The sequence below is a fragment of the Dermacentor albipictus genome, chromosome 5, assembly GCF_038994185.2.
Source record: "Dermacentor albipictus isolate Rhodes 1998 colony chromosome 5, USDA_Dalb.pri_finalv2, whole genome shotgun sequence".
NCBI classification, from domain to species: domain Eukaryota; kingdom Metazoa; phylum Arthropoda; class Arachnida; order Ixodida; family Ixodidae; genus Dermacentor; species Dermacentor albipictus.
This window is the reverse complement of record NC_091825.1, coordinates 172190118-172204465: the sequence shown is the minus strand read 5'-3', so window position 1 is coordinate 172204465 and position 14348 is coordinate 172190118. Positions and strand designations below refer to the sequence as shown.

General features: G+C 42.5%; 1 protein-coding gene across 7 annotated transcripts in view; it reads right to left on the bottom strand.

Moving 5' to 3' along the window:
* The window catches only part of LOC135916679 (E3 ubiquitin-protein ligase SHPRH), a 375022-nt gene that overhangs the window by 61000 nt on the left and 299674 nt on the right, over positions 1 to 14348 (bottom strand). For all 7 annotated transcript variants that reach the window (XM_065450123.2, XM_065450124.2, XM_065450125.2 and 4 more), the window contains exon 18: positions 8093 to 8194. In XM_065450123.2, the coding sequence (XP_065306195.2) occupies positions 8093 to 8194 (102 nt within the window). The remainder of the gene's footprint in view (positions 1 to 8092; positions 8195 to 14348) is intronic.

Sequence of the window (14348 nt, the reverse complement as noted above, 5' to 3'; positions counted from 1 at the left end):
GCCGTAAAATATGCTTGTATGATCAGACACACACACAAAAAAGAAGAATTTCAGCAACAAAAAAAATTTCATTGAACTTCAGAGCTGGCAACCACTTGTACGGTTTGATGCTACGTTGATGAAGTTGTCTTCAAAGAAGCCGTATGGCACAAGGAGAGCAAATAAAATATGCAGCTCCAACGCACTGTGGTGACCGGTGCAAGCGAAGCTTTCACATTCCCTGTGGCTGGCCAACATAACCTTTGGTATCACCCAAAGTACCTTGACACCAAATGTTACGTTCATTGAACCAAACTGCTCTCCACAGAAACTGATCAACGTAGCATCAAAGCCTGCCTGACACCCCAAAAAATCTTCACTTTAAGATTGCAATTAAGTAAGGCAACAACCTAAACTACAGCTACTTTGTTCATGGCCACCACATCTTGTTTAGCAACATTGCGCACACATCATGTCCAAAAAATTGAGCAGGATCTGGTACGACATCAGAAATTTGGGTCACCGTTATGCATTCATTCAACAGAAGTCTTATAAGTGGGTTTTAGCACACAACACCCACATGGTTCTGTGCACGAGTAAGTGCAAGCACCTCGCAAAGATTGGTCGGCTACTCACATCCAAAACTTGTTGGTGGAGCATTGCAGTCATCGAAAGTACTTCAATTTGTAGTAGAAGCATCTGTTAGTTTCAATTTTTCAATTGTTTTTGCTGAGAATTTGTCCTTTTCTTCAGCAAGTCAAGGATGTGCAGTTGTAAGTGTCTCTTCTTAGTTCTTATTTGATTTTGTGCCTCAAGCCTTTTCTAGCCTTCCTTAAGTAGAGAATAGCTTCTTTTGACTTCAAGATCAATCATGAGCTCTGGGTATCCCAAAACAAGCAGCAGCCTCCCTTTTCTCACTTGGCAATCCAGATTGCTTACAGAATACTAGTTTCATCTTTAACCCCTTACCTGCCACGAAAAATTCAGAAAAAAAGTTAGCAGTGCGAAAAAAATTGGCAATAGTTATAGTGCATATTTGCTTGCAAAAATTACAAGAAACTGAACACATACACATATGCAATAATTGGCAAAAACTTACAACGAGTTAACTTATCATTGGCACCAGATGGCGCTCGTTGTCATGGCAAATTGTCTTGTCATTGGCAGTTAAGGGATATGATGTGTCAAGCACGGGAGTGCCATGATTGGAGTGGATCAGCCATGCGAAGATGATGGCAAGACACTGCAGTTGCACGCGTGCACGAAAGAAATAATTAGAAGATGACGACAACAAAGGTGGCAAGGGGCATGGATTCAAAACCTCCAGCGTTTAGCTAATGAGTGGCCTGCCCAGGAGTGCCAAAGGCGAAAAGAAAAGAAGAATTCAGCCCAATGTTGAAGAACAAGTCACCATACCGTGGAGGAAGGAATTCAGCAGTACTACAGGCACAGGAGTGAAGTCGTCGCGTGTCAGGCCCATGCTTCGTGCCTCCGACTGGACCAGGGTGACCTGCCAGAGGCATGGTCACTGCATTCTCCCAATCGCATGCAGGAAGGTGCTGATCAACACGGGAGAAATGAAGCCCATGCACCAGGAGCAGAGATGAAGCCATTGGACTTGGTGTCTGGTGCCGAGATCTCTACCATGCCAAGACCGTGTCTAACCGTGCCCATGTTCCCAAAGTCACAACCAAACTCCGTGCTGCATCATTGGATCCCTGGTGTTCGCCTGGGGGTGCACAGGAATTTACTTTGACAGTTTGTAGCTTCGCCACTCCTACTCAACTCAAGCACCTCCTCCATCGCTGCCTCCAGTTCACCTCGCAACTGCAGTGCAGACCATGAAACTGCAGACCCCTTCTGACTTTTTTCCTTGTCGACTTCTTTTTGTGTGTTTGATTAGTTTGCAGCATTTCGTTTTCTGTGCTGTATTTTGTTAAATGAATGGCTTGTTGTAGGGTAATAAATGACTTCATCGCTTCATGGACTGAGGCTGTGCCTTGCAGTGATCAATACTTTCAAAGAACTTCATCACAAGGAGTTAATGCAAACTGCATTCAGTACTACAGTTGAACCCACTCATAACAATATTCAAGTGCCAAGAGAATCCCATTGTTGCAACCAATAATTGTTATAATTGGGTTGCACAAAAAAAGAAAAAAGGAAGAGAGGACCAACATCCTAAGATTTTAATTAGACAGAGAGAACTACAATCGAATCCACTTATAGCATTACCTGTTTTAAGGTGGGACATGTGGGAGACAAAAATATTACTAAAAAATCAATGTTTCATTGCTATTATATTTCTAATCTACATATCAAGTCACACCTTCTGAAAAAAAACAAGAAAAAGAAAATTAGTTTAAAATGATGCATCGCTGAGGAAGAAAACACTGTTCTTATCGTAAGAAATGTTCAGTTTTGCCCATGAAAGCGCTGAAAATGACTCGTTTGGCCATTCACCATTCCAAAATCCCTTACCAGAGCCACGCCATATTGGTTTCATTTAAAAGAGCATCTTTTCTGGCTTGCTTTCCTGCCATAAACGCTTGCTTTCCTACCAAATTTGCTTGACTCAGGGGAATAAAATGCTTTTTTCACACGATGACTGCTTTTTCCCACATTTTTTAAATAACTCCTTTTGGCCATCAGCAATTTTCCGAGAGGTGTAGTTACTCTCCTAATCATCCAATTTTAATAACATTTTTTTTATCCAATAACTAGGTAGTAAGCCTATAGGCAACCCCAGAATCTGTTACTTGTGCTGGCAAGACTGTCCAAATAAACAAACACAGCTATGACATCCAGGTTCACGGTGGCTCTTTCACTTGGTGCTACGCTCATACATTTCTCATTTGTGGTGTTGAGTCGAGGTGTTTCGTCGAAGCCGAAAGGGTCCTTGCTGCCGATTACCTTATTTTGATCGGTCTCAAGGTTATTAGCAATGAAACCACGGAAATCACTGCACTGTGCATGCCAATGTCTGGCCTGCCCAGTGAGCCACATCAGACTTTTTTTAAAAGATGAAAAGCCCTTCAAACGTGCCTGAGGTTTAAAAATGGGAGGTGTTTGTGCATAGCAGGACTTCAAGATGTGCAAGCACTTGTTTGCGACATTGCTCCACTGGTACAGGCAGGATACTCAATGGTTTTCGACCTTCACAGGTAACTCCGCACTGCCACTCGTGTTGTAGTATATCACATAAGGCATCTCACAATATATAGGCGGTAACGTCTGTCTTAGTTTCAGAAGCTAAATACAGATATGCTGCACTGAGTCAAAAAACTGTAACGTTACCTGGCCATTGTGTTCTGGGATAAAAGCAAATGAGGGTTCTGTTAATGAGTCGGGGCCAAAACTTTTTTTTTTAAGGTTAGCTGATATGTGTGATGATTTCAGTCTTATGATCCGGATCCGCGGTCACTACCTGCCCTAAGTAAATGTATTCTCTTACCACTTCCAGTGCCTCGCTACCTATCATAAACTGCTGTTTTCTTCCGAGACTGCTAAACATGACTTTAGTTTTATGCAGATTAATTTTTGGACCCGCCCTTCTGCTTTGCCTCTCCAGGTCAGTGAGCATGCATTGCAATTGGTCCCCTGAGTTACTAAGCAAGGCAATCTCATCAGCGAATCGCAGTGATAAGGTCATCTGCGTCTGATGACTGGTGCGTCTTCATGCTTGCAGCAAGCAGTGCAGTGCTGTGTTCGCTTGGGCGTGTGAACACAGCAGACACCCACCACGTGTGGAAATTCTTGAACCCTAGTCAAACGCGAGAAGTGAATGACAACCTATCGGACCAGGCAGAGTTTCTTCCAACAGGTTTTCGAAATTTAGCATAGGTTTTCTTTCTGACAGACACTTGTATTTATGTAAATGCATGACTCAGAAATTAAATGAACCAGTTTTAGAATTTAGGTGTCTGCACAGTGAAAAGCAAACTAGCGGCGCTGTGCACAGGTCGAACGCTGCAAAGCTAGAACGAGTGCTGTTTGCTGTTGCTCCTAAATTTATTGTGAGCTAATAAACTGACAACTCAACGTGTTCAATGAGAAAACAATACTTTCTGCTTGCATCGCTAAACTAAAGCTTGCTATAAAAACGATATGAAGCCTCACGCCATAACGTACGTCATGATCTACTACAGACCTTCCGAGGCAGTTAGCATTTGACGTAATATTTCTGCGAAAACCCGCAAGGTGGAGGGAAGTAATTAATAAAGGGAAAATGAGATATCCACCTAATCGTAGAAAGTGCTACAAAGGAAACCCATATGGGTTCCTCGAAAGAAAAGCCTCGCAGTTAAAGAAAAATTCGTCCTGGTATTTGTCCTGGTAATTCGATTGTACTCGAACCCAGGACCACCACCTTTCCAGGGCAGCTTCTCTACCATCCGAGCTAACCAGGCAGCTAGCAGATGGCAAGGCAAAGTCATCCTGCCATCTAGATCGAAGCAGTTCTAGATCGGCCAACTGTAGCTTGACCGAGAATGAGTCAAGTCATTTAAACCATTTTAGACGTAAAGGACAGCTAACCTTTGCATTTTTTCTAGTTTTTCTGCATTTCCCCAAGTAGGAGGGACTCAAACAGCACTGCCATATTCCAAAGATGGTCTAATAGGTGTTTTATAAGTCATCAACCTTAGTGAAGGAGAAGAGCCATCTAAATTATGGTTTAAGGGGGGACGTGGCCCTTGAAAACCAAAACATTGCAAAAGATGTAATTTTTGAAAAACCTTATTTTCGGATTGTATATCTCGTAAACTACCTAATCTGTAATATCAGCACCTCATTCGACTGCAAAGTACTAACAAAACAACATTTTTAAGGCCACTGTGGCTTCCAAATCTTGCAGAAACGCCAAAATAAAACTGAAATTTGCGTACGTGCCATTCCCGGCACACATGGCCGGTTGCCGCCATCTTGTTGTTTTGTACATGAATTCTTCCTCTCTCGTTTGCCACCTTGCAAAATGGTGTCAGTAGCATGATCAAGGTGTGGTCGGCATTTCCCCGCGTTGAAATGTGACCCGCTGATTGGCCAGAACAGTGCATTCAAGTCCCACGGGCTAAAGCGCAGCTACCATTGGCCTAATTCTTTTCGGGCTCTAGAGCATATGTTGTCTGTATGGGCCCGTCCAGTTAAGATTGGACGTTAATGTCAGACCTAAATATTTGCATCTGTATGTCTTCAATAGGGTTGTTATTTACGTGGCAGACAAAACAAAGTTATTTGATCTTATTGGTAATACACATTGGCTCACTTCCTGTGTAGTTATTTATCATTTCTCATTTATCACAGCAATCAGGCGGGTAATTCAAAGTGTTATATAGAGCAATTTGGTCACCGACAGCATTGACGGGTGTAAAAATGATGCAATTATCAGTGAATAATTAAAAAATACAGACAGTTCCACCACATCTACACTGTACATATTAAATAGAAGTGGTCCTAAAACAGACCCCTGCAGAACACCAGAGCATACATCTAAAAACCGCAAACAGTATCCGTCGACATCAACATACTCTTTGCGGTTAGATAGTTCAGTGATAACCCAATTTGTTATTTGACGTGGCAAACCGGCTCCTTTCATTTTTGTTATTAACTTTAAGTGTACTGTACTGTCAAATGCTTTGGAAAAATGGAATACAGTAAAACGCAGCCATATCGAACTCGCAAAAAAAAAACGCATATCAGTTCGTTATAGAGCGTAATTCGACATAAGCCTGCTAAAGAATCGGATGTCATAAAAGCCCATACCCTTTATAAAATCACTTTATTGATAAAACTAGCTAAGTTTAACATGAAACAGTCCTGTATTTTCTTCTGCTTGGGTAATTTCACTGCCCATGATGCCCGCACTTCTCCACATTCTCTAAGGAATCGGAGCAGCTGAGGCTGCAACCTTCCACGTTCGTGCAGAAGCACCGGACTAGTGCGAGTGCACTAATCACCTCGGAGGATGGGAGCAAAGGACCGTCGTTGCTTTCCTCATTGTGCCCACTTTCACTTGTGCTTAAAATGATGTGAGCAGTCTTCGTTTTCAGGCTCTTCCATGGTCACGACACCATCATCTGCACTCACAAACTCGTCGACCGTTGATTTGTCAATGGCTTCCGGAAATTCTGAAAGCTCGCTCCAAACTTCGGCAACACTAGCAATGGCTTCGCCGCACTCATTAGAATTTAGTCATCACCAGGCACGCGGAAGCCGGCACGTCTGAAGCAATTTTGGATGAACCACTTGTACATGGACGTGCGTATGCGTTGGGCGCCACAAACACGGGGTCGTGTTTTTTTTAAATGTGAACCTTCATTCAATAAAACATGAATTACATTCAAAACACTGTTTGAACATAATCGCTTTAGCCCTAATCTCCCCCTTATTCTTCAAGATCGTGCTGAAAGTGCCCCTCGGAATCTTGCACGCTGCGGTGCCAATGACTTCTCACTGGGTTTGACCCGCTTTACGATTTCGAGCTTCACGGCGAAAGGCAAATTCTGCCACTTCATCACGGCAGCACTGCGGGAGAAAGCCCACAAGGCACAACCACAATGAACTCAAAAAGCAGCGAGACAACTCGCACTTGCGCCATCTTGCACGGTGAGGGCACAAGAGTCTCTGATTAGCTGTCGGAGCAACCGCTGCGGGTAGGCCAGGATCATTTTTTGCAGGGGGATGTCGACGGCTCGCTCGACGCAGCGCGGTCACGGTAGGGAGAGTGGTTTGATGGAGCCGTGCCACCGGCCTTCCCTGCCACTGCGAGGGAACGCTAACTTCTGGGGGCACTTTTCCACCACTTGATGTTCTATATATCGGAAGTCGCTGCTATTTTTGTTTGATGTAGGCATAACTTTTGCTATATATGGTCATTTTAATATATCGTGTTCAGAAATTGTTAGATATAAAGAATAATTTTATGTAAACAGGTTCGAAATAGTCGGGTTCGCCTGCAGTATTAAATCGATCTGGCCACCTCTGTCAAGAACCTTAGAGAATTCATTAACTGTTGTAATTACCTAAATTGTTGTCAGGTATTTATGCCAAAAACCATATTGCGTGCCAGTTAGAATGTTTTCTTGCATTAAAGGGTTGTTAATGCATTTTGCTAATATACGCACAGGCATTTTACAGTAACTAGAAATGAGGGATATAGGACGATAATTATCGATTTGAAATGAAGAACCCTCTTTAATAACAAGGATGACTTCTGTGGCACGCCAATCATCAGGTAGCGAAGCAGAACCAATGCACTTCTGAAACATTATTACTAATAGGCGAGCCACTTGGTCACAATATCTTTTTAGGAACGTATTTAGTATATTGTCCAGCCCAGGCGACCTTTGAGTGTCTAAGGAAAATAGAAGTTCAGCAATGCCATCAAAAGTTCAGCAATGCCATTAATATTAACAGCCAATGCTGTTAGTATTTTCATTATCATTGGATACTTCGGCACGTGAGGTATTTTGGCACATTGAAAAAAAGGTGTTGAATGTGTCAACTACTTCTTTTTTATTCATAAGCAGACAGTCTGGTACAGAAATTGGATTTACTTCGTTATTTACTTTGTTAGAGTTTTTGTGAGACAGAAATTGCCAAAATTTGGTGCAATTTTCCGTCACAATGCGACCAAGCTTAACAGTGAAATAGTACTCCCTCGATTCTTGCAATTTTAAGTCTAAATGAAGCGCTAAATTTGATGTAAATGTTTTGTCGCTTCCTTCCTTACGATGGCATTTAATTCTACGTTCTAAATGAATAATTTTTGTTGAGTTAATTGAGTTGACACAACACGCCACAAGATGGTGCCAGCTGCTCCACATGCACATCACCCAGGATCATGCTCTATAAGCATCCAGAGAAAGAGAGAGAAAGAAAAAGGTGAAAAGTGAAGAGTGAAGCAGCACAGTGGCTCCTGCCCTTTATACAACCTCTCTCCCTCTCAGCGAGCATGGAAATGCACTACAAAAGCAGGCCCGAAGCTACAGAGAGCAGAGTCTTAGAAGATGGTGCAGACAATACACAAAGTTGTGTCGCTTAAGATGAACCTGCAACAACCATGGCTTTGTGACCTAAGACACTATAGTCTACCATATCTATAGATCTATCATACCTTTGCAAGGTTTTGCAGGTAGAAAAGTTGTCCCAGTTTTTTCTTGAGATTGTTCTTGTGCAGCTCTTTTTCATGGAGAAGCATTGACCACTGCTCTGGCACCTGTTGGAAAAAAATGATATGTTGTAACCAAACCATAGAGCATCCAAGTATTAAATCCTCAGTTGGTATTAGTGGTTAATCCAGCAGAAGCACCTAGCACAAATGTGTTTGGGCATACTCTCCTCCCCCAACAGCATTATTTTCACAGCGCACACTTTTCAAGTCCATTAACATGAAGCTGCGACCAGTTAGGTCAAACAAAATTTAAAATTCACGAAAAATGATGAAATAGAATATGGCCTTAGATGGTTATCAGTGAGAGGTGACAAAGTGAAGGCATCTGAGGGTGGAAATAGTAAGACGTCACTGAGGGCTGAGAAAAAAACAACATAGGGGGCATTACATCTATTCTTAGTTTAGCCTAGCAGTGCGTAAAGCAGTACAATAAAATATGTTTAAAAAATTCATCAGCATGTTACCACGAACGATAAATGTTAAAGTGGCCTGAGCTACCCTTCGAAATTAATGAGTAAACACATTTGATAGCTAACGCACGGAGCTCACAATAGTACGCCAGCCAAATTTTAAACATAATTGGTACATGCAGTGCACAGGGCTAACAAGCGGGACATACATAGTTTTCCCTTTCGCTGTTTTCTTAAGGCACTCTACTTCACGCACACTTGCACACTTATTTGGGCCTGTGGTCCCAGTCCAACCTGCAGCTCGCACGTACAGCTCACATTATACAGCGTACCACATGTATGAACAGTGCCATATGCCCCCTCAGCCTCCTTTAAACTTCGAGAAGTGCAGATGCTTTTGCCCAGAAGATTTACCTTCAGCACACTTGGCTATTAACTATGGCCCTCTCACTATAGCTCACTAGTTCCCATAGCCACATGAGGCTCACTATGGTTACGTGTGGCTGAGCAGGCTTCTTGGGAGCTTTCACCCATGCACTGGAACTGTCACTCCAGTGCCATAATCCTTCGTTGCATGTCACTCTTACACTTAAGTGCTAGTGCTCTCTGTACCTTAGGAGCAACTTAATAAACTCGCTGTGACATCCTTTCATGTGGGTCATGTAGTGTGGATGAGCTACCTATCCCACTTTACACACCTTACCCAGCTGGCACCAGGCACATTAGCCTGTAAGCACACCCGCAACACCAGCTATTGGGACAACCTTCTTTATTTTTTTTTCGGCCACAAATTACCTGTTAATACAAATTTGTGCACACGTGTACACCCTTTTGGATCTGGCAAGAATTAACACAAAATGATTAAGCACAGCTATTAACACGTCCTGCCAACGCAGTCATAATTCAGTCATTACTCCACAGTTGCTCTCAAGCATATATGTCATAGAACCACACTGAGAGGCACATGCCAACCTCCAGTGATTGGCCTCAGGTGTGACTGAATTGAATTTAAGTTTAATCTTTATTGTTCTTTGTTGCATTACAGAATGTATGTAGACATTGCTTGGACCCATTCCCAGCAGCTAGTAAAAGGATGGGTGTGGTGGTGTGACCATGCCCCAGCTGAGGACCTCCTCTCCCAACATTGTGGCTGCAGCCAATTTCAACAGCTGGAAGGTTACCATAAGTGCAGCACAAAAATAGAGAAAAATAAAATACAACAAAGCTGGGTGGCAATAGGCACAGTAGCTCCCTAATGTACATGCATGAGTCGGCTATAGGAAGGATCGCGGTCATCGTGGAGGAGGCGTTTTTTATTTTAATTCATGAGACAGTCGACTACCGGAAGCTTGAAGTTGATGTATGCCAAAATGAGTCAATATGGGTTCAACTTAGGTTGCAAAATGGGAAATCTCTTGCAATGTGTTCGTTTTATTGCCCACCTGGAAGCCCGGTTAAAGTGCTGAGTGACCTCTCTGATACCATGGAGACAATAGACGCTGATATCTTATTCATAGGCGGTGACTTTAACTTACCTGAAATTTATTGGTGCCGACCAAACATTACAGGTAACTTAGGAAATGCGTCAAGTAAAGAAATAATAAGGATATGACACTCTTTCGCATTATCTCAACTGGTGCTAGAACCCACTCGAGGAAATAATATATTAGATTTGCTGTTCACTAACCTTCCCACGGTAGTGCACTCTACAACGATAGTACCTGGAATAGGGGATCATAATGCTGTCATTTGTAACATGAACCTCACATACACTAAAATTGTTAATTGCGGCCAGCAATGCATATATGCTTACAAAAAAGCCTGTACACTTGACATATGTCGAGCACTAGACGCATATTACGATGTTTTTGAAACCTTATCAGAATCTAATGACGTGCATGAACTGTGGCGCATATTTAAAAGCAAAATCTTTGAATTGCGGGAACGAGACATTCCATCGTGGTTGATGACGTCACGGCTTGGCAAGAGTAAGCCATGGTATATGAAGGAAGTACACAAAATCGCCAAACGAAGGCAGTATGCTTATGCTAGCTACAAAATGAACTGATCGGCCACAAGGAAAGTTAAATTGCATCAACTTACAAAAGAAATGAAAACTGCAGTGAAACAGGCTAAGGAAAAATTTTTCGGCTCTTTCCCCTCATGAATTAACACCCAGCCTAAAGTATTCTGGAAGCTTATCAAAATGAATAGAAAGGACGACTTATCAATGCCCCCCTTTGACGATGCTGGCACCCTTGTTCACAAACATCTGGGCAAAGCAAAATGATTCAACTCATTCTTTGCTTTGGTGTTCTCTGCACGTGGAAACAGCAGCAAAATCAATCCGAATTTTGGCAAAATGGGTGGTGAACACATGGAAGACGTTATAATTGATCAGAGAGGAATTGAAGTGATACTAAAGCAGCAGAACTGATAGTTGGACGAGTTGGTACGAATTCATAGTAAAATATTTTTGCGCGCACAATTGACAAGGACAAAATAGTGTGTACCCCCTTCACTGTGTCCTTGTCAATTGTGCGGGCAAAAATATTTTACTATGGATACTAAAGCAGCTGGATGTTGGTAAGGCTTGTGGTCCTGATGGCTTACCTATTGCATTACTATCATCGTGGGCTCACTCAGTCTCAAAATATCTTCGCGTTATTTTTGATAAGGCATTGCAAGAAAGTGCCTTACCTGATGATTGGAAAACTGCAAATGTTGACCCTGTGCACAAGTTGGGACCCCATAACAGTGTGTTCAATCATAGACCCATTTCTTTGAGATGTATTGTTCACAAAGTGTTTGTACATATCCTTTTTACTAGCATTATAAACCACTTAAACGGATACTGACTGCTAAGTCCTCAGCAACACGGATTTCGCATGGGTTTTTCTTGCGTTACCCAGCTAACAGAACTAATACATGATATAGCAAGTGCATTAGATAACGGCTGCTCTATTGATTCGGTTTTTCTCAATTTTAAGAAAGCTCTTGATATTGTTCCCCACGATTTATTGGTAGAGAAGTTATCATGGTATCATTTAAACACATCAGTTATTGCTTAGATTATATTTAAGCTCAAAGCACCAGAAAGTAGTTTTAAACAGCCAACACTCAGATGACATTGAGGTAACATCAGGAGTACCACAGGGATCCGTCCTGGGCCCTCTCCTATCTTTAATTTACATGAATGACATATGTGTTGATATTTCATCTCCTGTACGTTTATTCGTAGATGATTGTATCTTATATAGAGTTATTCATAATGAAAATGATTGTTTTGCCTTACAAGAGGATTTGAACAAGGTTACGGATTAGTGCAAAAGGTGGGGCATGCGTATAAATTTGCAGAAAACTGTTCACCTGTCTTTTACAAGAAAACATACTCCTCATCAATTTAAGTACAAAATGAGCACTCAACAGCTGTCATCTATATCCGAATTCAAATATCTTAATGTTTTTTTTTACCTCCAATCTGTCATGGCACCGTCATATTGAATATGTTTCAGCCAAGGCGTGTAGGGTACTAGGTTTCTTGCGACAAAATGCAAAACATTTTTGTGGTATCCTGTGTTGGCTTCTGTTTTCGGTTTTGGGTCATTTACGTCAGGGCGCCACTCAGCGCCAAACGCTGTAAGTTGCCTCCTGTTTCCCCTCGCAGAAATAAAAATCCATTCTTTGTCTGGTCCCCGACAGAAGCAGTCCGGCTCTTTCTTGCGGCGCTGCGTGCCCCGGCCACTTAGGTCTCATGCCATAGATCTTCCGGCCGGCCGCCCCGTCGAAGCTACAACAATTTTCTTTCGGAAACTAAGCAAATCCTGTATATTACAAATGTTAGATCTGTCCTTGATTATGCTTGCACTGTATGGGACCCTTGGCTAAAGGTTGATATACAAGAGTTAGAAAAAGTGCAAAATTTAGCAGCTCGTTTTGTGCTCCGTAATTACTCTAGGCATTTCAGCGTATCACGTGCAAAAGAGAATCTTGGCTGGGAACTATTAGAGGAAAGAAGAAAATCACTCAGGTTAAAGTTCTTTCTAGGACTGGTATTGAATGCGATAAGTACATATTTAAGCCCGATTATGCATCTTTACATCTAGATCATGTGAATAAGGTAAGAGAAATAAAATGCAAAACCGAAATGCTAAGAATGCCTTTTTTCCCTAGGATGATTTCGAACTGGAAGAGGTTACCGCAGGACTCTGTAACAATTCTGTCTAACGATGCATTTTTTTCTTTCTTGTTATAACATGTTCTTCTGATGACTGAAGTTGTGCTCTCAGGATTAATGCTGTCTAATGATGTGTCTTTCTTTTTCTTCATTGTTATAACATATTCTGTTAATCACTGAAGTTGCATTCTCAGGATGTGTATGTTGTGCCGCAAATTATTTTGTATTTATTATGGAATGACTTGTACTGTTTCTTGTGTATACTATTTGAACCTCCCCTCCCCCCCAACTGTAATGCCACACTGGCGTTGTGGGATCCGTAATAAATAAATAAAATAAAGTATGCATATACTTTGAGGGCAAACTAAATAACAAGCAGGGCACTGCTACTGGCAACTACCCCACTTAAAACAAACAAGTCAAAGAAGAACAGCAAAAGCAAACAGTGCACTTGCAATATGTCTGCTCCCAATAGGTACATTCGGAAAAATTACTTTGAACATAGTGTCACATGTGCTCCTATTGTAGACAACCACCTTGAAGACCGCCTTGCTATCGCAATTTTTGTAGCACCACAATGCGCTAACAATGTCAGATTGTTTGTGCGTCCTGAAAGCTGTTGTGGTCGATCTGTTGTCGTCGACAGATGGGCCGATCTGATTAAAGAAATCTGCAAAGCAAGGCACAATTTCTTTGCTTATGGCGAAGTTTTGAATCATATTCCCAAAATCTGATGCCTTAAAAACAATTGTCCACATATGCTCATTGGATATCATCATAGATACAGAGAGACGGCTTTCCAGCAAAATCACAAATAGTGAACATTTGTCACTTTTCGCAAAGACCAAGTTGACTCACGACGCGGAGGAGTGATGATTGTGATAAGGAAAGAATAGAAAGTCAGCTAAACTGAATGATGTAGTATTTGCTGCATATTGTCACCCAGCTATTACAACTAAAACAGTTTGGCAAAATACAGAGTGGCAAAAAACGTCTGCCTTTAGCGATGGCTGGTCCTCGGAGAGCCCGCGCACAACCACGAATTTCGTCGTTCTCGCCTTAAGGGTCGCTTCAAGGCGCTTCGGCCCGGTCGCTTCAAGGGCAGCGGGCGCGCACTATGGGCAAGAGTGCCAACATGAAAAGACAAAAAAAAAAGAACATACAGGAATGTACACAATGCTGAAGCGGTTTGTGAGGGTTGCTTAGACCTGGCGTGCGTAGTACTGCTTCATCCGTACTACGTGGACGACTTCAGCACGGGGACGGCGTCGGTTCAAACCAGGATCAGAGCTTTGAGACACCACCTTGTAGTTCACATCACTGAGGCGGCGTACAACTTCGTAGGGGCCGAAGTAGCGGTGCAACAATTTCTCTGAGAGCCCACGGTGTCGGATAGGTGTCCACACCCACACGTGGTCACCTGGTAAGTACTGGAAATTCCACCGGGTCCGTTTGTAACGGTAGGCGTCGGTATTCTGCTGGGTGCGGATGCGATTCCGAGCAAGCTGGCGAGCTTCCTCGGCTTTCTCGACGAAATCTTCAGTGGTGTCATTCCTTGTAGTTCCATGGTCTACCGGGAGCATGGCGTCTAAGGGGGTTGTAACGCGATGTC